At 44.1% G+C, this 23,047-nt stretch overlaps 2 protein-coding genes and 1 pseudogene across 4 annotated transcripts in view; 2 read left to right on the forward strand and 1 right to left on the reverse strand.

Annotated features, from left to right (window-relative positions):
• spata20 (spermatogenesis associated 20) overlaps positions 1–23,047 on the reverse strand; it is a 338,661-nt gene that overhangs the window by 15,151 nt on the left and 300,463 nt on the right. The window lies entirely within an intron of this gene.
• LOC129708389 (uncharacterized) lies at positions 616–16,312 on the forward strand. Of its 3 annotated transcripts, XR_008725336.1 has the most exons (4): positions 616–3,277; positions 11,802–11,916; positions 13,137–13,217; positions 15,763–16,312. XR_008725336.1 is itself a non-coding variant. In XM_055654098.1 (3 exons), exon 1 carries the CDS (start codon positions 10,489–10,491, stop codon positions 11,590–11,592), a length of 1,104 nt encoding a protein of 367 aa, XP_055510073.1. In that variant the 5' UTR covers positions 8,715–10,488; the 3' UTR covers positions 11,593–11,916; positions 13,137–13,217; positions 15,763–16,312. The 3 variants fall into 3 exon arrangements, 1 of the variants encoding a protein (XP_055510073.1); XR_008725335.1 differs by lacking the exon at positions 11,802–11,916; XM_055654098.1 differs by lacking the exon at positions 616–3,277 and having other exon boundaries at positions 8,715–11,916.
• Positions 8,089–8,200, forward strand: LOC129708515 (U2 spliceosomal RNA; annotated as a pseudogene).

The following is a 23,047-nucleotide window of genomic DNA, read 5'->3' on the forward strand; positions in this document are numbered from 1 at the left end:
AAACCCAGGCAACATTCTAGTAAATCTCCTCTGTACTCTCTCTATTTTCTTGACATCCTTCCTATAATTGGGTGATCAAAATTGTACACCATACTCCAGATTTGGTCTCACCAATGCCTTGTACAATTTTAACATTACATCCCTGCTTCTATACTCAATGCTCTGATTTATAAAGGCCAGCATACCAAAAGCTTTCTTTACCATATAACCATATAACAATTACAGCACGGAAACAGGCCATCTCGGCCCTACAAGTCCGTGCCGAACAGCTTTTTTGCCCTTAGTCTTACCTGCCTGCACTCATACCATAACCCTCCATTCCCTTCTCATCCATATGCCTATCCAATTTATTTTTAAATGATACCAATGAGAGAGTTGGCATCTATCTATATGATAGATAGATATACCCTATCTATATGAGATTCCGTGACTCTCATGCTCAATGTGTGAGAGTTGGCAGCCCTGGTTATGGGGAAAGGCAGGAGAATGGGGTTAGGAGGAAGAGATTGATCAGCCATGATTGAATGCGGAGTAGGCTTGATGGAATAGCCTAATTCTGCTCCTATCACTTTTGACCTTATGGCAATAAAGGCCAATGTGGTCTTTCCAGTCTTAATTGCTTGCTACACCTACATGCTAACTTTGAATACATTGGGCATTAGGACACCCTAGTCTCTCAGAACACCGTTCACTCGCACACACCATTTAAAAAATATTCTGCCTTTCTATTTTTTTTCACAAAAATGGATTGCCGGTCATTTTTAAGGGTTATGGAGAACACGCAGGAAAGTGGAGCCAAGGCCAAAATCAGATCAGCCCTGATTTCATTGAATGAGGGAGTGAGCTTCAAGGGTTAAGTGGCCCTTTCCCATTCCATTTTTTATTTTGCAAAATGGTATATATCGTATTAAAAAAAACACCACTTGAGAAAGTGCTATTCTATCTTTGGGATTCTGGCATTCACCACAAAATGACGACCTCCATCCTAGCAGTCTTTTGAAGATTTAAAACTGATGTCTCTGTGGATTGAGAACTGGGCAGAACTTTTCCATGGAAGTTGATAAGAAATGAGATATGTCCTGTCAGTCAGCATAAGAGAGAGAATGCCTTCACAACTTGGATATCAAAGGTCATGGGAAATAGATATGTGATGTTACAGTTGTTTGTGTTGCCTCGCTATTAAGTGCATTGCAATTGCCTCAGGAGATTTCACAGACAGAAGTCAACATTATTTCTGGGGGTCAGCACATTCAGAGTTGAAGGTTCTTGAATGTTTCATTCAATCATTGTGTAATGCTGCTTTTATTAACCAGTGACAAGAATATAACAGATTTTTTATCCCTGGGAAAGAAAAAAAGGGCTAATGTCATAGATAATGCAATGTCAAAATCAAACTGCCTCTTAGTGGCAAGGTGATTCCAGAGAAAAGAATAGTTCTCAAAAGGGAAGGAAAGTCATGACAGAACAAAGAGATAAAAAGAACCTACTATACAAAAAATAGACAAAAAAAGTATGTTCAGAAGTTAACAATAAACTAAAAAATGATTGGCTACACAAAGGGACAAGGTGGTAAATTGTTATATGGTTATATGTTATATGGTCCAGTGGGAGGAATATGTTTTTCAGCTCGGAGTCCTGCATTTAAAATGAGGCCAAACTAAACCCTGGCTTGCACGAGTTCACAAGTTATAGGAGTAAAATTAGGCCATTCAACCCATCGAGTCCACTCCGCCATTAATCCAACCAATGTCTCAGCACATTTTCAAATGGTCACTGCTTTGTACATTACATTACATTTTAATTATTACGGCAACATATATTTATTTCCCCCAATGATTTTCTATAACCAATTTTTTTTTTGGGGGACAAAAAGCTTGAGAATTTGGTAACAAAGGTGGAGAGTTTATTTTGCCAATCTTAATTTGCCTTTTCTCAAACAGCTGTCACATTTGCAATTTTGCAACTGCCTGACCACCTGCTGAGGCTTCAATTAACGACATTGATCCATAAATAACTCTCATATGTCTTCCAAACTTCACTTTGCTCTGTGGCCACAAGAAACAGAGAGCTCCTGATTCATGACGATGGTGGAGTGGTTGGGAGGAGGAGGAGGACAGGTTGCAGCACTACTGCAGTGCTTCAGAAGTAGAAGCTGTATCCAAAAGGTCTTCAGCACTACCACAAAACAGTAGCATGAGACTGATTCTCATCTCAAGTCCTTGACAAGCAACCTTTTTTTTATGTAGATATGAGCGCTCTTGCAAATACAAACTTAACTCTGCAGAATTTGTTTGGAATTGGACGATGTGATACCACACTCTACAAGGTTGATTTAGAGGCAGCCCAATATGTGGGTGTGGTGACTTTCAATATCGCAACATGCACAACATTAATAAATTTGTAGATAGACGGATGGCCCTGCTCTCATTTCACTCCTGCCATCAATGAATATCCAGCTTCAGGAACAGTTTCTTTCCCAACAACCAACAGGCTAGTGAACTCGACAAACTCTAACTAAAATTCAAACTACAAACTGCCTTGATTGCACTAGGAAATTTGGGCTTTCTTTTGTTTTTTGCATGACATTGTTTTTTTTAATTAATTGAACTTATTTTTGTTTGTTTATTATATAATCTAGAGTACTGTTGTGGTGCTGCTGCAAGTAAGAATTGTTCCATTTTGGTACATATGACAATAAATACTCTAGGCTTGACTCTTGATTATCTGAGAGAGGAAATGCTATGCTTGAGGAGTTGTACTGTACGGCACCCTGGTTCAAATCTGACTGCTTTCATTACCAGGCTTTATTAAATAATATTTTGAACTGGTTGTAAATGGAATTGAAATTAAAGAACGGAATAGTAAATTTATTGTTAATTAATTTATATTTTCTGCAAGAATATGAAAACAAATTAAGTTTGTGTTTCCGTATTGGTTTATAATTCACAATCTATATTACTAAAACTCTGTTCTTGACCGGTTTTGGCGATCTGTGCTGCGTTTTCCGAGAGAACGCCGCCACCTACGGCCGTCATTTTTGGCCACCTTGCCCAGAGCCCGCCTCTGCCGTATGTGTGCCGAGGATTTTTCCCATCGATGAAATATGACAGAGATATTAATGATTTTACAACATTCCCCATTCTCTCTGCTGCCCCCGCTGGCAGCAGGGGGGAGGGACTATAAAACCAGGAAGTGGTGTCTGCAAGCTGGAGGAAGGCAGAGGGTCACGTTTCTCTGAGCAGTGAATAAAACTGAACAAATGTCCACACAACTATGAGTAAGTACCCTTAATGTGGTTTGAAAATGAAAATATGGTTAAAGTAAAAAAGCACTGCCTGCAAATGGTTGTTTAGGTTGAAATAAAAAGGCACTCTCTCTCCCCTCCTCTCCCCTCCTCTCCTCTCCCCGTCCCCTCTCCTCTCTCCCCCCTCTCAGCACACCCCCTCATTCCCCCTCTCCTCTCTCCCTCCCCTCTCCTCTTCCCACCCCCTCCTCTCTTCCCCCCCTCTCCTCTCCCCCCTTCTCCTCTCCCCCCTCACCTCTCCCCCCCCCTCTCTCCTCTCTCTCCCCCCTCTCCTCTCCCCCCCCCCTCTCCTCCCCCCCTCTCCTCTCTCCCCCCTCTCCTCTCCCCCCTCCCCCTCTCCCCCCCTCCCTCCCCCCCCTCTCTCTCTCTCTCCCCTCTTTTTTCTCCCTTTTTCTCCCCCTCCTCCCTCCATCCCCCTCCCCCACCGTCCCACCCCTAAACCCCCCCTCCCCTCCACACACCCTATACCCCCCCTTCCCTTCACCCTCCCTGCTCCCCCCCCTCTCCCCCTCCCCTCACCCCCCCCCCTCTCAGCACACCCCCTCTCTCCCCTCCCCCCTCTCACGCACTCTCCCCCCCCCTCGCTCTCTCTCTCTCCCCTCTCCCCCTCTCTCTCCCCCCCCTCCTCCTCCCCCTCTCTCCTCCCCCCTCTCCTCCCCCCCTCTCCTCCTCCTCCCTCCTCTCTCCCCCCTCCTTTCTCCCTCCTCTCTCTCCTCCCCCTCCTCCCCCTCCCCCTCCCTCTCCTCTCCCCCCCTCTCTCCTCTCCCCCTCTCCTCCCCCCCCTCCTCTCCCCCCTCTCCTCTCTTCCTCCCCCTCTCCTCCTCTCTCCCCCTCTCCTCTCTCCCCCCTCCCCCTCTCCTCTCCTCCCCCCCCCCCCCTCCTCTCCCCCCCCCTCCCCTCTCTCCCCCCCCTGTCCTCTCCCCCTCCCTCCCCCCCTCTTCCCCTCTCTCTCTCTCGTCGTCTTTCTTACAGTTTGGCTTTCTTCCCAACCTCTTTTTCTCCCCCTCCTCCACTCCATCCCCCTCCCCCACCGTCCCCTCCCCTAAATCCCCTCCCCTCCACACACCCCTACCCCCTTCACTCCATCCTCCCTCCCCCTCCCTGCTCCCCACCTCTCCCCCTCCACTCACCTCACCTCCCTCTCAGCTCCCTCTGTCCTCCCCCCCTCTCTCCCGCCCTCCCCCTCTCTCCTCCCCCCCCCCCCCCCCCCTCCCCCCCCCCCCCTCCCTCCCTCCCTCTCCCCCCCCCCCCCCTCTGCTCCCCCTCTCTCTCTCTCAGTCTCACCCCCTCTCTCCTTCTCTCCTCTCTGTCTCTCTCCCCCTCTCTCTCTCTGTCTCACCCCCACCCCCCTCACTCTCCCCCTCTCTCTCTCTCCCCCCCCTCACCCACCCTTCCCTCTTCTCCTCCTCCCCACCCTCCTCTCCCTCTTGCCCCTCTCTCTGTGTTTCTGTCTCTCTCTCTGTCTCTGCACCTTCTCTCTCTGCCCTCACTCTCATCCCCCGCCCCCCCCCCCACCCCCCCTCTAAATGTGACTGAAAGTTGGGGGCTAAGCGTCAGTGGAGGGGGGGGGTATGGGGTAAAAGGAGGAAATTAATAATATTAATATAATTTAAAGGGGGGTAATTAGCATGAGTGCGGGGGGGGTTAGTGTGTGTGTGCGCTGCATGCCGCCCCCCCCCCCCCCCCCCCACCCCCGCAACCGCACGTTGAGGGAACAGACCCAACGGGTCTGCACTTGGTCTAGTAAATAATTAATAATGCTTTTAAGAAACATCAAGCTATGTAATACCATGGGTCATGCTGCATAGATTGCATTTTTATCATTACAGGTGCACAACCTTTTATCCGATAGCCTTGGGACCAGACACTTTTCGTAATTCGGAATTTTTCGGCTTTCGGAATAGAAGATTTTTAGCGTAGATTTTAACGGTTGGCTCAGTGGTAGAGTGCTCGGCTCATATCCGCAAGGTCGCGAGTTTGCGCCTAGATCCTGGCAGTTACTCGATCGCGCACCATTCTCAAAAGCCGCTGTGTCTCCCTGTCCCTGGGATAGCAGGGGGCGATCAAACAGCACAATACCCCCCTCCGCCTCCAACTCCAGAGGAATCCGCTCCCTGATGGGCCGCTACGGCGCCAAGTGGCAGTTCGCCCACAGCCCAAGCTGCGCCCCCTCATCCGCCACCCCAAGAACAAGACGTATCTTGCACACCATCAGCTTCTGCCCCTACTGGAGTTGGAGCGGGGCTGGGCTGGAGTTGCTGATCTGGGATCTCCGTGCTTGCAGTGGGCCTGGGGGTCAGTGTCCCGATGAGGGGGCGCAGCTCGGGCTGTGGGCGAACTGCCACTTGTCACCGTAGCGGCCCATCGGGGAGCGGCTTCTGGTGGTCCTGATGTCTCCGGCCAGTTTGCAGTTTTCCTCTGGAGTTGGAACAGGGCTGGGCTGCTGCTGGCTGTGGGAGGGAAGTGGTCACACACATTGCCGGGAAGCAGAGGGGTGTAGGTGGGGTGAAACTGAAGGGAGCGACAATCTGCTGCTGCCTGCCCGCTGAGTTAAGAAGTTCCCACGCAAGACTCACGATACACGGTGTATCGTGAGTCTACCGTGGGAACTTTTTAACTCAGCGGGCAGGCAGCAGCAGATTGTCAATTATTAACCCTCCCTCGCAATATACCCTCACCTTCTCTTTTATGAATGTGGATGTAGTTCCCCTTTCCTCGAGGAACGACCGGAGGTTCCGCTGTCACCTCTGCGGGCCGCCCTCGGTGAACGTCTTCAAGGACCTTTCTTCAAGGACCGAAAAAATGATCGGAGCTTTTCGTTATTTGGAATTTTGGATAAAAGGTTGTGCACCTGTATTAAGTAACAAACTCACTTTATACAAATACAATATAATTTTATCCGGTTCTTTATTACCAGAATTTGCTGTATTATCCACGAAACTGTCCTTGATCTCATGAACATTGCTTGTTTACTTCATTATTTAGCAGATGATTTTTCGGAGTTCAAAGTAATTTCCATTTCAACAGTGTGGTTTATAACTTAAGATTTTAGTGCTTCAGTAACCACCTTAAAATTAGAATCAAGCTTCCCGCTGGTTTCCATTAATTCAGTCAATTTTACGAGTGACAGTGAACCTTAAGTTCAGAGATGACAGGTGTCTTGTTAAATCAAGTGGATTTCCTGTAGTTGTTCTGCAAACCTTCAATATTGATTCCAGACCCAATATGATGCAGCATAACTTTAGTGGAAACGTAGGCAAAGAAACTTTGAACTGACCACCACCTACTCTCCTCATTCCACTGACTTGCTCAACAAAATTTGGAAAAAGCATCAAAAGTAGCAGGGGGGACAAAATGTCGTCTGGCGGGAAGGTTTCAACATCCATCACCAGAGGGGGTCTGGTAACTGGAACATTGACAACATGGACAAGCTGGCTGAGTCCTTAAAGGCTGTGTTTGAGGCATTGAGTAAAGCCACATGAGCGGCATGGTGGTGAAGCGGTAGAGTTGCTGCTTTATAGTGCTTGCAGCGCCAGAGACCCAGGTTCGAACCCGACTACGGGTACTGTCTGCACGGAGTTTGTACATTCTACCTGTGAATGCCAGGGTTTTCTTTGAGACCTCCAATTTCCTCCTCCACTCTAAAGACGTACAGGTTTGTAGGTAAATTGCCTTGGTATAAGTGTAAATTGTCCCTAGTATGTGTAGGATTTTACTTCGGAGTCACGTGAGTGACTACGTGAAGAACCCGCTTCCAACGCATGCGTGTCATATCGCTACACGCATTGCAACGAGTCACACAGGGGGAACGACGTTCCCCAAGCGGGAGAATTTGAAAGTCGGGAACAGCAGGTAAGAGACTGCGTTCCTTTTCTACTTACCTTTTAGGTGGAGACATGGACCTGATCCATGAAGGCTGCGGAAAGCTGGCGGGGAGAACCGCGGAGTGCGGGCAGCCGGCAACAGCAGCAACGGCACCAATTTCCTGGAGGGAAAAAACCTGTGCCCGACTTCGCTCCCGCACCGGCAAAATTCACTTCTCGGGCGGGCGGGAAGCAAAGCAAAGACGTCCCGTATGCCAGTCTCAAGCGAGACTGGCTTGGAGCAGTCGCTAGCGGCCAGCACCGAGGCTGCTGGACAGAGAACAATGAGGGACCAGTGCTGTAAGTACCGGGGGTACACAGGAGGGCTGGAAAAGCTCAGCGGGTGCAGTGGCAGTAATGGAGCAAAGGAACTGGGGACGTTCGGGCCGAAACCCTTCTTCAAACGGTAAGCACCGGGTTGGTCCAAGGGGTCCCTACAAACAGCCGGGTTTTACCGACTGCGGAACTGCCGCGAACCGACACGCAGGGAACGACGTTCATCAGCGGGAGAATTGAAAGTCGGGAACAGCAGGTAAGAGACTCTGCGTTCCTTTTCTACTTACCTTTTAGGTGCAGACATGGACCGGGTCCATGTAGGCTGCAGAAAGCTGGCGGGGGAGAACCGCGGAGTGCGGGCAACCGGCAGGAGCAGCAACGGCAGGAGCAGCAACGGCACATCGATTCCCGGAGAGGGAAAACACCTGTGCCCGACTTCGCTCCCGCACCAGGGGAAAAAATTCATTTCTCGGCCAGTATGCCAGTCTCGCTTTGGAAGCGAGTCTGGCTTGAAGCAGCGCTACCGGCCAGCGCCGAGGCTCACAAACTGAGGACATTGCAATGGGGTTGACCGGCTGCAATCGACCGTGAGGGACCAGTACCGTGAGTACCGGGGTCGGTCCCAGCGGGTTTTTAGTTACAGAGATCGCTTCTTGGCCTTTTGGCTAAGATCAAGTCTAGTATCTGTTCTTATCAGTTTAATATCTGATACGTCCCTTATCTAGGGACCATATAAGCAGGAGTGCCCAGAACTGAAGGCATTGGAGTGGGGTTGACCGGCTGCAACGACCGCGAGGGACCAGTACCGTGAGTACCGGGATCGGTCCCAGCGGTCTGAGATAAACGAGCAGCCAGGAGCGCTGAGAGCGTTGGAGCCGGTTTTGACCGGCTACACAGCAAAATCCCGACGAATCGGGTACAACCCCACGGACCCCATTGAATTGAATGGCGGTGCAGGCTCGAGGGGCTGAATGGCCTGCTCCTGCACCTAACTTCCATGTTTTTTCATAAAAATCTGTTTATTAATCCTTTGGTTAAAGTATTAGATGGGTCAATGGCGCTGGAAGTACGGAGACGGCGTGGACCCGCTAGCCCACGCTGGAGGAAGCCGGTACGAGTACCGGGACCGTGTGGAGAGGTTGACCTACATACAAGACCGGTGCGGACAGCGGTAGGGCGAGGAAAACCCGCAAACCAGTGCCCGTGTGTACGGGGGACGGAAACAGCGGGGGGAAAAAAGAAAAAAAAAAAGGAGCTCCTTCACAGTAGCAGTCACATGGATGTGGAGACTAGCCACAGTGGGCAGGAGGTAAGCCCCACATGGGTACCCCGTGCGGGACCCCTAGAGATCTCTAACTCTATAAAAAAGAGTAGGTAGGACCCTGATGGGCCAGAGCCTGGTAATACAGCGTCCCATGATCCTAACACAGCAGGGACTCTGCTGGACATGGTGGCTGATTACTTTAAACCAAGTCAAACAGGGGTAGACTTGGATCCAGGATGGCAATAGTATTAACTATATGTCTGGCCACAAACTCCAACAAGAAATATTTACAGAGACTGGCCAGACATCTGCCACCTGGCAACGGTGAGGCATTACAGGTGCCCAGTGTAAACCAATGCATTTGGCAGCATATGGGGAGGAACATCAGGAACCAGGACCTCAAGATCCAGAAAACCTTAAAGGGATTGACGGAAGGGATCACAGCATACACCCGCACCCTGGACTAAACAGAGTTAACCAAAAACCATCAAGACGCACTAGCTCTGGTTTAGCAATATGCAATATGAGCTGAACTACATGTGGAAGGCTGCCATTCAGCCAGCACTGGACCCCTAAAATGCTACCATTTACAAACAAAGAACCATGTGTGGACGAAGCCAAGACACTGGGGCTCATCAAGGCCAGCGCAAGGGCCTATTTTGGAGCACGATACCAGCCACATGCAAGACCATAAAAATGTGGCTCATACCAGTGGCAGTGCCAGAAATCAATATAACCCGCAGCAGCCCTTTTTAGGGTATGGCCAGGGACGGCCACCCTGGAAGATGCGGAAGCCTCAACCTCCCACACAACCCCGAACAAGAGATATCAAACCAGAACCCCCCTTTTCAAAAAACCAAGGAAATAACACAACCACCGGTAACCATGGAGGTAGGTGGGTGTGGTTCTTCTGTAAAAAAGGGACCCACGACGGTGGGGGAGGGGAGGTTGCAATACTACAGTTATGTATGGTGTAAAATCACTACAGACTCATATATTCTCAGCAGTATTCAGGGTTATCTGATAGAATTTACTTATCCCAATAACCCCAGTACAACATACACCAGAAAGGCATTTTGTCCTTACAAAAACCGAACAATCTAAAGCCCACATGGTGCTACAAAAATTGTACACAAAAGGTGTGATTGAGCATACTTTTCATGGAAAATTAGAATTTGTATCAAACATATTTATTAAAAATAAAATAGATGGGGGTTGCAGGATTATCATTGACCTTTCAACCCTAAACACATTCGTTCAATATGTTCATTTTAAGATGGATACTCTTATTACTGATAAAGAATTAGTGTCAGCTGGGTTTTCTATATGGCAGGCATTGACTCAAAAGATGCATACTATACAGTACCCATCAGAGGGGATCACAGACGGTATTTGAAATTTAACTGGATGGGGGGGGAACTTTGGCAATATAGAGCTTACCAAAGGGGCAAACATCAGCCCCAATATTATTTACTAAAATTCTAAAAACAGCTTGGCATTGTTACGTAAACAAAGCCATAGGGTGATGTATTTCCCCCGTTCTGCCTCATCAATGGGGTACTAGGGAAAAAATTCAACAAGACTCGGCATCTGGGATTCACATAGTACCCGATTGGCCTACTCAATCATGGTATTCGGTCATACAGGGGATGGTGTTAGAACCTTGTTCCCTTATGATCATAGCCGAATTTATTAATTCATCCAGTGACTGGGGGCAGTCATCCATGCCATAAGACTATGAATTTGTTGATTTGTAGAGTCTGAAAGACCCACCACACGGCATGGGGCTGTCAGACAGGACGATGAATCTCATCTCATCTGCACAAAGACTATCAACACGGAAGCAGTACCTTGGGGGGCATATACTGCTTGGACAACAACCTCGACCAAAAGGCCAAGAACATTCTGGCCGGATTCGAATTTTAACAAGCCTCCATTATGATAATCGATGGAGCTACAGTGCCATCAATAGTGCCAGAAGTGCACTCTCCAATTACCTATCACAAGGAACGGAGCGGCACACGGTGGGAACACACCCCCTGGTAACAAAACTCATGAGGGGCATATTCAATGCAAATCCCCCTAAAACCAGGTACTCCAAAATCTGGGAGGTGGGTGTCGTTCTAAACATGCTGAGGAGCTGGTCGCCCATAACAGCATTGTCACTTCAGGAACTGACCACGAAGATGGTTATGCTCATGGCGTTAGTTACCGCACAACGAGTCCAGTCATTAAGCAAACTGAGCCTGGACTCCCTGATCATCTCACCCGAGAAACTGGTGTTTGTCATACAGGATTTAATAAAACAAAACAGACCAGGTTCATCGGGTCAAGTGTTTGAATTTATGGTATACCCATATGACGAACGACTGTGTATAGCAAGACACATCCAACTATACATAGAATATACTAAGAGCATTCGAGGTCAGAGAATGGTGTTGTTAATCTCTTACAAGAAACCGCACAAAAGGGTCACGACCCAAACTATATCAAGGTGGCTCAAATATGTCCTAAAGATGGCAGGAATAGACACTAATGTTTTTAACTCTCATTCCACCAGGGCTGCAGCAACATCCGCAGCAAAAATTCTAGAGGTACCCACAGCCCAAATCCTCAGAATGGCAGGATGGTCATCCGAAAGGACTTTCCAAAGGTTTTATAATAATCCAGTTTTTTGGAGCCATCATCGTGTTCGGAAACCATTTTACGTTCAACAATATAATTTGCCCGAAAGGTTACAGGGCTATGATTTTCAATTTAAAAAATTTATATATTTTTTCGTTATACCACACAACTCTTTGTATAAGTGTGTTTTAAAATTACTAATGATGCTCTCTCCCAATACCCAAGGCAGTTGTGAAGCATGGACTCGTTCCACGGCATGAGGTCACAGAGCTTTGAAATCTTCACGTAGTCACTCACGTGACTCCGAAGTAAAATAGTAAGATTAAACGAGAACTTACCAGTTTGAAGTTTGATCTGTATTTTATGAGGAGGAACGTTGAGGGAATACGTGCCCTCTGCTCCCACCCTCTTATGATCATATCAAAAACTGGTATCTCTTTGATAATCTTACTATGTTAGGTCATTATAGGTTCCTGTGACCTCACACCGCTGCTTTGAAGAATGACACGCATGCGTTGGAAGCGGGTTCTTCACGTATTCCCTCAACGTTCCTCCTCATAAAATACAGATCAAACTTCAAACTGGTAAGTTCTCGTTTAATCTTACTATTTTACTAGAATGTTGCCTGGGTTTCAGCAACTAAGTTACAGAGAAAGGTTGAACAAGTTAGGTCTTTACTCTCTGGAGCGCAGAAGGTTAAGGGGGGACTTGATAGAGGGTTTTAAAATGATGAGAGGGATAGACAGAGTTGACGTGGAAAAGCTTTTCCCACTGAGAGTAGGGAAGATTCAAACAAGGGGACATGACATGAGAATTAAGGGACTGAAGTTTAGGGGTAACATGAGGGGGAACTTCTTTACTCAGAGAGTGGTAGCTGTGTGGAATGAAGGTTGTGGAGGCAGGTTCGGTTTTATCATTTAAAAATAAATTGGATAGTTATATGGATGGGAAGGGAATGGAGGGTTATGGTCTGAGCGCAGGTATATGGGACTAGGGGAGATTATGTGTTCAGCACAGACTAGAAGGGTCGAGATGGCCTGTTTCCGTGCTGTAATTGTTATATGGTTATATGGTAGGATAGTGTTAATGTGCTGGGGTCGGTGCAGACTCGGTGGGCCGAAGGGTCTGTTCCTGTGCTGTCTCTCTAAACTAAACTAAATGAGGAATGAATGTACTTGACCTCATCCTCACCAAGATGTTTCTGTCAATGACAGCATTGATAGGAGTGACCATTGCACAGTCCTTGTGGAGACAAAGTCTTGAGCTCACATTGAGAGTTTCATCCATTGTTTGCTCTGGGCATCATGTTAAAAGTGGTATAATGCGGCTCTTACTAAAACAAACTACCGGTACTCGCTGATTTCCAGTCTGGTTTTCATAAGTACCACTTAGGTCTAGATCTCATCGCTGTCGCGTTCCAAACCTGATCAAGCCAACTGAATTCCAGCACTTAGGTAATAATGGGCATATTTTGAGAACATTTAGCAGTGGAGGAGCAATTTCATAAGGTCATAAGTAATAGGGGCAGAATTAGGTCATTCGGCCCATCAAGTCTACTCGCCCATTCAATCATGGCTGATCTATCTCTCTCTCCTAACCCCATTCTCCTGCCTTCTCCCATAACCTCTGACACCTGTACGAATCAAGAATCTATCTATCTCTGCTTTAAAAATATCAATTGACTTAGCCTCACAGCCTTTTGTGGTAAAGAATCACACAGCCTCGCCACCCTCTGACTAAAGAAATTCCTTCTCATCTCCTTCCGAAAGAAACGTCCTTTAATTCTGAGGCTTTCCCTCCACAGGTGTTGCCTGATTTTGCTCAGATCGTCTAGCAGATGTTTTTTGCTCAAGACCAACACAACATTCAGGCAATGATTGATGTGGTAAGTAACGGCGGCCGCAACATTGCCAGGCAATGACAAACTCTATTGAGAGGAAATCGAATCAGCTGTCCTTTATATTGAATGGCATTATTACTGAATTTCCGACCATCCTTGAACAAAACAACAAAACCAGTTTTGTAAGGAGTGTGACAAAAAGAACAAGAAAGAGGTTGGGTATCCGGTCTAAATAAGTTATCTTCTGGTATCCCAACACTTTTCCATCATTTAAAATGTACAAGTCATATTAAGAATGAATGCTCTCCACTTGCCAGCACGAGTGCAGCTCCAACAATTCTCAACAAGCTCAATCCTATCCATGACAAAGCAGCCCGCACACAATCGACCACAAAATTAGTTACTTCCCCAGATTCCTTTGAAGTACCTCCCAAAACATGCAATCCTTACCACCAAGAAGGACAAGGACTTCAGGCACATGGGAACATTTCGAGCTCCAGGTTTCCCTCCAAGTCGCACACCATGCTGACGTAACAGCATATTCAATATTTTCAAAAGAGAAGGGATGGGTATTTGAAGAGATGAAACACGACAGGATAATGAGGGAAGAGCAGGGGTAAGGGTCTAATTCACTTGATCATTCAAAGCCAGCACAGGCATAATGGGCTGAAGAATCTCCTGTGTGCTGGAAAATTCTCCGAGATGTCATGACTACATGTACACCTTTCTTCAAGATTATGAAAGTTAAATTAGGCTGTTTAATAAATTATTAATGTGTCAGAACATATCCCACTATTGTAACAGAACATATTACCCATCAATTATACTTTATATGATGGGGTAAATTAAATATTAATAATGGTCCTCCCTGGAAATGCTCACTTGAATTTGGTGGAAACACTATTTTGTAAGGACAGTGTATTAACCAGCTGAAACCCATTGTATTCTGCTTTTACAATAAAACTACATTATTTGTCCTGTCCCTAGAAGGCAGCAAAGACAATTGAAGTAAATATGACTCTTTGTGTCGTGATGAGATAGAACAAAGAACAGTACAGCACAGGAACATTGCAGCCTGCCATGTCTGTGGGAAACATGATGCCAAGACTAACACATCTGCCTGCACATAATCCCTCCATTCCCTGCATATTCACGTGCCTACCCAAAAGTCACTTAAATGTCCCTATCGTATACGATTAAACACCACGCCTGGCAGCACCTTCCAGGCATTCGCCCTGTAAAGCTGCATCATGACTTCCTGACTCTGATACTCAATGCCCCGACCAATTAAAGCAAACATACCAAATGCCTTCATTACCACTCTATCTATTTTTGTTGCTACTTTAAGGGAGTTACGGAATTGGACCTGAAAATCCCTCTGTATATCAATGCTGTTATGGATCTTGCTTAATGTTCCTCAATGACCCTGTCTAATTTCATAATCTTAAACCTTATATGTGCTTCCTTTGTCTTTTTGCCCAAATTTACACCCTCTTTGGTCATCCAAGATTTCCTTCCTTTGCCATCCTTTCCCTCCTCCTTACTGGAACATGCCGATCCTGAACTTTGAATCATCTGTCCTATTAATGGATATCCCAGATATCAGATGTGAATTTACTCAATAACAACTACCCCCCATGTATCCTCCCAAGCTCCTACCTAATAATGTTGTAATTTGCCTTACTTCAACTTAGTATGTTCCTGCAAGGTCCATATTCATTCCTATTCATAACAATCTTAAAACTTAGGAGTTGTGATCACTGTTTCTAAATGCTCTTCCACTGAAACACCAGTCACCTGGCCAGGCTAATTTCCCAACGTATGATTTAGTATTTTCCCATCTTGCATTGGACTATCCTTATAATGTTTCAAGAAACCCTCTTGATACACCTAACAAATTCTGCCCCTTCTAAGCTTTCGGCACTGATTATGTCCCTGATCAATCTGTTTTTTTGCCAGATTAAGGTCTGACTGGGAAAGTTCCCTTATAGCTAGGAATGTGGTTCTATATCTGGCCGTTGCCAGTCTGAAGAAAAGCCCCGACCCAAAACGCCGCTTGCCCATTCCCTCCACAGATGTTGCCTGACCCGCTGAGTTCCTTCAGCACTTTGTGTTTTGCTGTGTTGGTTGTAAATTCTTGACTACTGACCAAGATCAGCAGGAAATACATGACTTCTTTCGGACTTTGCCCTTTAAAAGGTAGGCTTGCTCTTTCTCCCAATGCTGTCACCTTTAAAGTAATGAAATCAAAATACCGCAGATGCTAAACATCTGAAACGAAAACTGAAGACTGAGCTGCCTAAGGTTTTGAACTTGTGTCATTTGAGAATTTGCCACTTGTGGGCTAAGGTAAGTAAATCTGGTTTCTTCTAGGACTTCTGCTTTTTATCTTAGACACAAGTGCAGTCTGTTGCACTTCGCTGTAAAGTCTACTTAATCTCCACGTTGCTTCTGAAGCCCTGAGGTAGAGGCAATATTCAGTGATGTTATAAAGGCATTGAACAATATATATTGCCTGCAGAGAAACAAGATCAAAATTAATGAGCAATCACATCCCCGCTTCATCTGCATCCCTTTCTTGTCCCTTCAGTGACGTCCCTGATGGCAGAGAAAACCAAAAGCAGCCCATGTCTGGAGGAAGGGAAATGGTGCATGGTGATTGGCAGCTTGAGTCGGGAACTTAATGAAATTTAACCCTTATGTCAAGAATTTGCCACACGATCTACATGGCTGCTGCTCAGTATATTACGTTAAGTATGTTGTATTGTCAGAGATGCCATTCCGAGCAGGTATTCAATTGTTTAAGATTATATTGAAAATCCCATGGTAATATTTAAAGATGAGCACGAGGCTCTAACCAAATTTCCGAACAACAACTCCTCCCTTTAATCAAGACTGCCAGAAACTCATTCATCCATCTTTCATCTGGTTGTGTTATCTGTGTGGATCTTTAGGTGCCTGTAAAGCTGCAGCAGGTAAGAATTTCATCTTCCGGGTCATATCCAGTGCATATGACAAATAAACACTTTAAATTCTCTTAATTTTGCCTGTGCAACAACAGTCTTTATGCTTGAAATTATGTTGTGCTGTGTAAAGAAAATCCATCTGTTTCAAAGGGATGTAATAAAGTGGTACATGAAAGCTTTCTTTTGTCTCTGAATGGATGAATAGCTCACAATTCCACTCTGAAAACTATATCTCAGTTTGGGCCAGAGCTTAGATTCTACAAAAGTGTGAACACAAAAACCCAGCGTGAAGATATTGCAGAAATTCCTTCGAGCGCTATTGTACATCTTGTATATCTCGTTCTATATTTTTTGATGAACACAAGTTGAGGTCTGATCAACCACGGCTGGGTCGCCTGGGTGAGGGTGTCTGATGTTGAAGGAGCCGAAATACCCAATGACCCCAGGTTATATCACTGATGATGTGTTCAGGAGCATCAATAGATGTATTTTTATCAGTTCCATATTTTTTGTTTGTGAAAGTGAAACTAATCTGACTCGGATCAAACTTGATAAAATATATCACATCTAAGAGTAAAATATTTAGTATAATAGATCACTTAATTACAAGTTTAATGAAAACTTTATTACTCTTGTGAGTAATATCTTATACTAGCTGCAAAATTAATAAGGACTTATTACTGAGAGACCCAGCCTCTATTATTTATAGTAACTGCTCAACTTCGGGCAAGTTATTAAAATGATAATTAAAATAAGGCAGCAGTAGCCTGTTCAAATGCCTGGTAAAACTAACCAGGGTTGGAATTAAAGATATGAAAAACTGGTTTTAAATATATTTTTCTTAATAACGATATGCGTTTTTTTAAACTTCAGCTAAGTTTCAATGGCACCACTTGCATGGGTGAGTTGTAGCCCATGGGTTCCAATCTCTGTCAAGGACTCTGTAAACATATCAATGGAGTGCTGCACTGAAAGAGATTGAGATGAAATATCAAATGGCGTGCTGTCTGCCTTGTCAGGTGGCTGTCATCAAACGGCATTAGTTATCATTGTCCCGAACAATATTTAGTCCTCTAATACCTAAAAAAACATAGCCTTAGTCATTAATACTTTGCCATTATACACCACCACAATGTAGCTTTAAGGACTCGGAGACATCCTGAGTTATGTGACGTACCATAGCAATGCAAGTCTTTATCCCTATTTTAATAAACATTTCACAGGCTAACTGTTAATCCTGATGATTTCCAGCATCAGAAGTGGTTGTAAGTCAGGCTCTTCAAGAGGGAGGAAAAAACCTCTCAGGATATTTTCCTCTTCATTCGCCACGTATCCATGGTAGCCTTTTGTTTTGTTGAAATCTCAACGTCAAGTTCCATACCACAGAGATTAAGTTCAATTTCGCAACCAATTAAGAGTCAGTCTCCCCTAGCGCTTATCTTGCACTGTAGCAGTTGAACTTCAATTGCTGTTCATTATGCAGGCTATTGTTAGAAACGCATCTCGTTGGAGTCTATCGGGATGGGAGATTTATCTTTGATTTTTTGGTGCAGCAACACTGATCTTCTCATGACGCTGCAACAAATGAAATTGGAACATCTCTATTTCACAACATCTGACTGCAGATGTCCAACACTTTTTCTGTTAAAGACATCCCACGGTATAAACAAACTCATCTCTCCTATCCAAAACCTACGTAATTAATGTGGAGGAAAGAACTGCAGATGCTAGTTTAAACCAAAGATAGACACAAAAGTTGGAGTAACTCAGCGGGTCAGACAGCATTCCTGGAGAAAAGGAATAAGTGATGTTTCAGTCTGAAGAAAGGTCTCGACGTCACCTATTCCTTTTATCCAGAGATGCTGTCTTACCCGCTGAGTTACTCCAGCTTTTTGTGTCTATTTATGCACTTATGAAAACGTGGGTTGATAGTCATTTTTACATATGTTCCTTGAGATTCTGTAATAGGAGTAATCCTAATGTCATCCTGCTGGATTTATTGCCAGAAAGATTGTTTTCTATACTATTAAACTATTTGTAGAAGGAAGATAGCAACAAAGGAAAGGACTCGAAAAATATGACGTATTTCATCTGGCTGTTTTTTTCAACAAGGATTTGTCCAACTGCCCACAATGCTGCTCGTACTAGCTGCTTCCATAGCTTCCTAAACTAGTTCATTCCTCTGTATAAATTAGTTCAATCTCAACTTTGTGCACATTTCTTTTAAGCCTGAACTTCGGTTTTGGTTTAGTTTTCTGAGTTTTGGTTCTGGAATTTGTAGCAAGTACGCGCACATATTACCAAGGTGACTTGCTGTTATGACTTTAAGAATCAATTAATTACTTCAACTACACTTTAACTCCAGTCGGTGTTGTACTGTAAAAAATAAGGCAGGCAGTTTATACTGTGTTAGACAAAGCTGAAATAAATGATGATATAATTTATTTTACGGTATTGGTTATAGACAATAGATGACTGTTTTGTGAGCATTGTGAGATTCCTTGTTCTTAGTGAGTGTAAAAATGAACATGACCATATCCTAAAGAGTTATTTTCTTGTCTTGTTACAATATAGGACGCCTTTCAGTCTACGCCAGCTTGCTGATTAATCCCATTTCCCCACTTATTTTCCCTGTAACTTATTCTCTCTCGAACACCCATCGACTCCCTCCATATTTACCTATTACCTACACTAGGGATAATTTTCAGAACCCAATTAACTTTGCAATCAGCCTGCCTTTGGAATGTGGGAAGAAATCAGAGCACGTGGTGAAACCCATGAGATCAAATGAACCCGGGCTACCAGTGCTGTAAGATTGTATGCCCAAACTGTCGCGGCACTTTACCATCCATACAGTAAACAGTAAACACATGCTCAATCAAACATTATGTCTTTAGGATTCGGAGGAAACCCGAGTATGCAGAGGAAACCTATGTATTCTCAGAGAAAGGATGCACACTTCATATTCTGACAGAGACTTTGTCAGACTGTTGCAAATTTTAACGTCCAAACGTAACTCACAATAAAATGAGGAAATGCAGCCATGGGAAGCAATCAGCTCATTCCTCCACAACTGGACATTTTCCCCCAGAGGCCCTTGCACCATTAATATCTCCACTGCCCATTTTATGCCATTTCCTCTCTCCACTAACCCCCTGCCCCAAACATCCCAGTTCTCTCTCTCCTCTCAGCACAAAAGGAACAGAATCTGCCTTCTAGGATGCAGCTGTCTTCTGTAAAACATACCCATGTGGTTCAACACCATTAAATGGGTCGTAAACCACAACAACAAATTACTATCGGTGTTCCAGTTCATCAAGTTTTTGTGGTGTCAGATTTGACCTGAGCGCTACATATGGCATCCATTTTGTGCAGCAAAAGGGCAAATCTCTGGGTGCATATCTGTTCCCAGAGAGATTCTTAACACACACGTATCACCTCCAGTGAGCGTCCTCATTTCAGTCTTTTGTTTTTGGTATGTAAACGTCTATTTACTTTGATCAGTGAGGTATCACGTGAGAGGGAAGCCGAGTACACCCATGTAAACCAGTGGAATATTCTCCGTAATCGTTACTCTTCTGAGTTGCTCTCCCAAACGCGATTAAACAGTTGTGCAAAACATAACAGCATTTTTCGGCTTGGTGTTTGCTCCATTGAATGCGTATGAGGATGAACAAAACACTGGCGATGCTGCTTGACGAATGTGGCAGGGAGGAACAAAAACATGAAATATTCAACAAGGGGCTAATCCAATATAGTAAGTGAAATAAAAAATATGCTGATCTGGAAACAAAACATGGAACAGAACAGCAAAGGAACAAGCTCTTTGGCCCACAATGTCTGTGCCGAACATGATGCCAAGTTAAACTAATTTCATCTGCCTGCACATGATCCGTATCCCTCCGATCCCTGCATATCCATGTTTAGAGATACAGCGTGGAAACAGGTCCTTCGCTCGCTGAGTCCATGCCGACCATTGATCACCCGTACACTAGTTCCATGTTATCATTTGCCTTTGCACATTAGGGGCAAATTATAGAAGCCCATTAATCTACAAACCTGTATGTTTTTGGAATGTAGGAAGAAACCAAGCTCACGGAAGAAAACACACGTGGTCGCAGGGGGAACATAGATGCTCTGCACAGACAGCACCCATGGTCAAGATCGAACCCTGGTCTCCGGCGCAGGTCTACCACAATGCACTTTTAATCGCTTTTTTGATAACTTACACTCACTTTTTTTGTTTATTCACAATTATGTGTTGTATGACGTAACAATTTTTAAGTACACTTTATGTTATGTTTTTCTCTTTCCCTTAATTATGTTTAATAGTGTCAGGAGATGTAAAACTACTGCAGAAATTATGAAGGACAACTTGGGAACCGGGATTCCGAGGTACTTGGCTGCATCACATGAATCATACAGTCTGGTAATAATAGCCAATGCAAGATAATAGTCGAATAAATATCGGAGGTCTCACTTTCTGTAGTTGGAACATCAGAGGTGCGAACGAGCCAATTAAGAGGGGTAAAATTCTGGCACAATTAAAATCATTAAATATGGATATTGCTTTCCTACAAGAGACACATTTGAAACAACAAACTCAGATCAGATTAAGGGCAAACTGGATAGGTCAAACCCATTACTCCTCATTCATCTCTAAAGCAAGAGGCACGGCCATTATAATTCGGAAGGGTATACCTTTTAAATTAAAGAAATCCATATCAATTCAACATTTTAAATTAAAATTTAAACTGAAGGATAATCAATATTTTTAAATATATACAGATATGTGACTTTATGAAGAAATATACACATAGATTTCAAACTATATTTTTAGACCCTTTAGAAGAAGCAATGAATATTAAGGCTGATTCACAAAAACTAATATCATACTTTTATAATAATATATTAAATAGAGAATTACCCTCAACAGAAGCACTAAGAGAAGATTGGGAACATAAGCTAATGATAAAGATCTCGAAGGATAGATGGGAAAAGTATCTGATGAACACACGTAATTGTTCTATTAATGCAAGACATAATTTAATTCAATTCAAATTATTACATAGACTATATTATTCAAAAACGAGGTTGAATACATTTTATCCAAACGTCCCTCCCAGATGCGATAAATGTTTGTTTCAAAATGCTAATATAACACATTCATTTGTAGGATGTACAAAGTTGAATAAATTTTGGAGCGATATATTTGATATATTTACAGAGCTTTTCAAGTCAAGAATAGAACCTAAAACGGAATGGATTATATTTGGAATAATAGTAGAAGATATCAATTTAAATAAAGACCAAAACGTTTTTTTTAATTATGGGTTAATAATTGGAAAGAAATTGATACTTAAATTTTGGAAAAATACAACCATACCAACTGTTAAAATGTGGATTAGGAATATGATGGACATAGCACGCCTTGAAGAAATGAGACTCCGACTAATAGATAAATATGACCAATTCTTAAGGAGTTGGTCTCCTTTCATCGACTTTTTGGAATCATGTGATGCAGCGGTACCGTAAAGATTGCTGATTTCAGTTCATGCCGTGGATAGATCTACATCTCCGAATTAAGATTTGAAAATTTCTCTTTTAAGGGGCCTTCTTTCCTATTTCTACTTTCCACTTTTTCTTTTTTTTATATACACACTTCACGCTTTTCTATTCTCTACCATCTATTTTTCCTCTTTTTCCCCTTTCTATTGGTTTATTTTTCTTGTCTTCCTTCTCAAAACATAAAACTAGAGGTTGTACATAGAATGGATTACGGTATGACTTAGTTGGCACCTAAAATTAGGTTCCACTGTACTGTTTTGTACTGTATTAACTTCTAATAAAATAAACAAAAAAAACCCCAAAAAAACTTTGCCCCTCTCAACATAAAACTATGCCCTCTAGGCTTTGATATTTCTACCCTGGAGGAAATGTTTTTGACCGTCCACCATATCTATGCCTCTCACAATTTATATACTTCTACCACGTCTCCCATCATTCTCTGACATTCTGCAGAAAACAATCCAAATCTGTACTACCTCTCCTTCTAACTAATACTATTTTGATCATGAGATCTGTATGTACACATGATTGAACCTCACCGAGTGTGCAGAGGCACACCATTGCTTGTGAAATCCTGTGAAATTTATTCCGGTATCCACTTTTCACCTTGTGTGGGCAACAGCCAAGAAAGCAGCTATGAACTTCCACAAGTAATCACTGGTTACTTACTGGTGGTGTGTGGTGTCAGTTGAAGCCGAGAATGAGGATGGACAGTTGGAAGGAGAACTAGTTCGGGCCCCCCCGAACCAGGTTTCTTGTGGTAGTAATCACAACTCATTTAGACGTAGCGTGGTTATGGACAGAGATAACACAGGCAAACAAGTTCTGAATTTGTATAAGGCCAACTTTACAAGATTGGGAAGTAATTAGGCAAAGATGGATGGATACGTGGTGGTAAATCGGTCTAAGAGCAATGGGAGGCAAATTGAGGAGATATTTCGGAGACATATGAAACAGCAAATGTTGGAATCTTGAGCTAAACACAAAATGCTGGAGGAACACAAATAGTGGATCTGGCAACATTTATGGAGGAAATGGACAGACAATGTTTTGGGTTTGGATCCTTCTTCAGTTTCATAGTTGGGGGGGGGGGGGGGGGGTGTAGGAGGGGATCTGGAAAAGAGTGCAGGAGGCAGGACAGAGGCTGTCAAGTGATAGATGGTTACATGTGAGGGGGGAGAGGGAGGTGGTTGGCAGATGGGTTGAGTAAGTGACAAAGACTAGAGGTGAAAAGGAGACAAGGGATGTCGGATAAGGAGAAAAGAGGAATGAAATAGAGAGCCAGAGGGAGGTATATTGGTGGTATGGGATGGGAGGGGAGGGTAAAGAGGGGGGAATAAA

The sequence above is a fragment of the Leucoraja erinacea genome, chromosome 23, assembly GCF_028641065.1.
Source record: "Leucoraja erinacea ecotype New England chromosome 23, Leri_hhj_1, whole genome shotgun sequence".
Taxonomy (NCBI): Eukaryota; Metazoa; Chordata; class Chondrichthyes; order Rajiformes; family Rajidae; genus Leucoraja; species Leucoraja erinaceus.

Excerpts from the sequence above, each read along its gene's own strand:
- LOC129708389 (XM_055654098.1), top strand. The coding sequence starts at position 10,489 with ATGGGGCTGTCAGACAGGACGATGAATCTCATCTCATCTGCACAAAGA.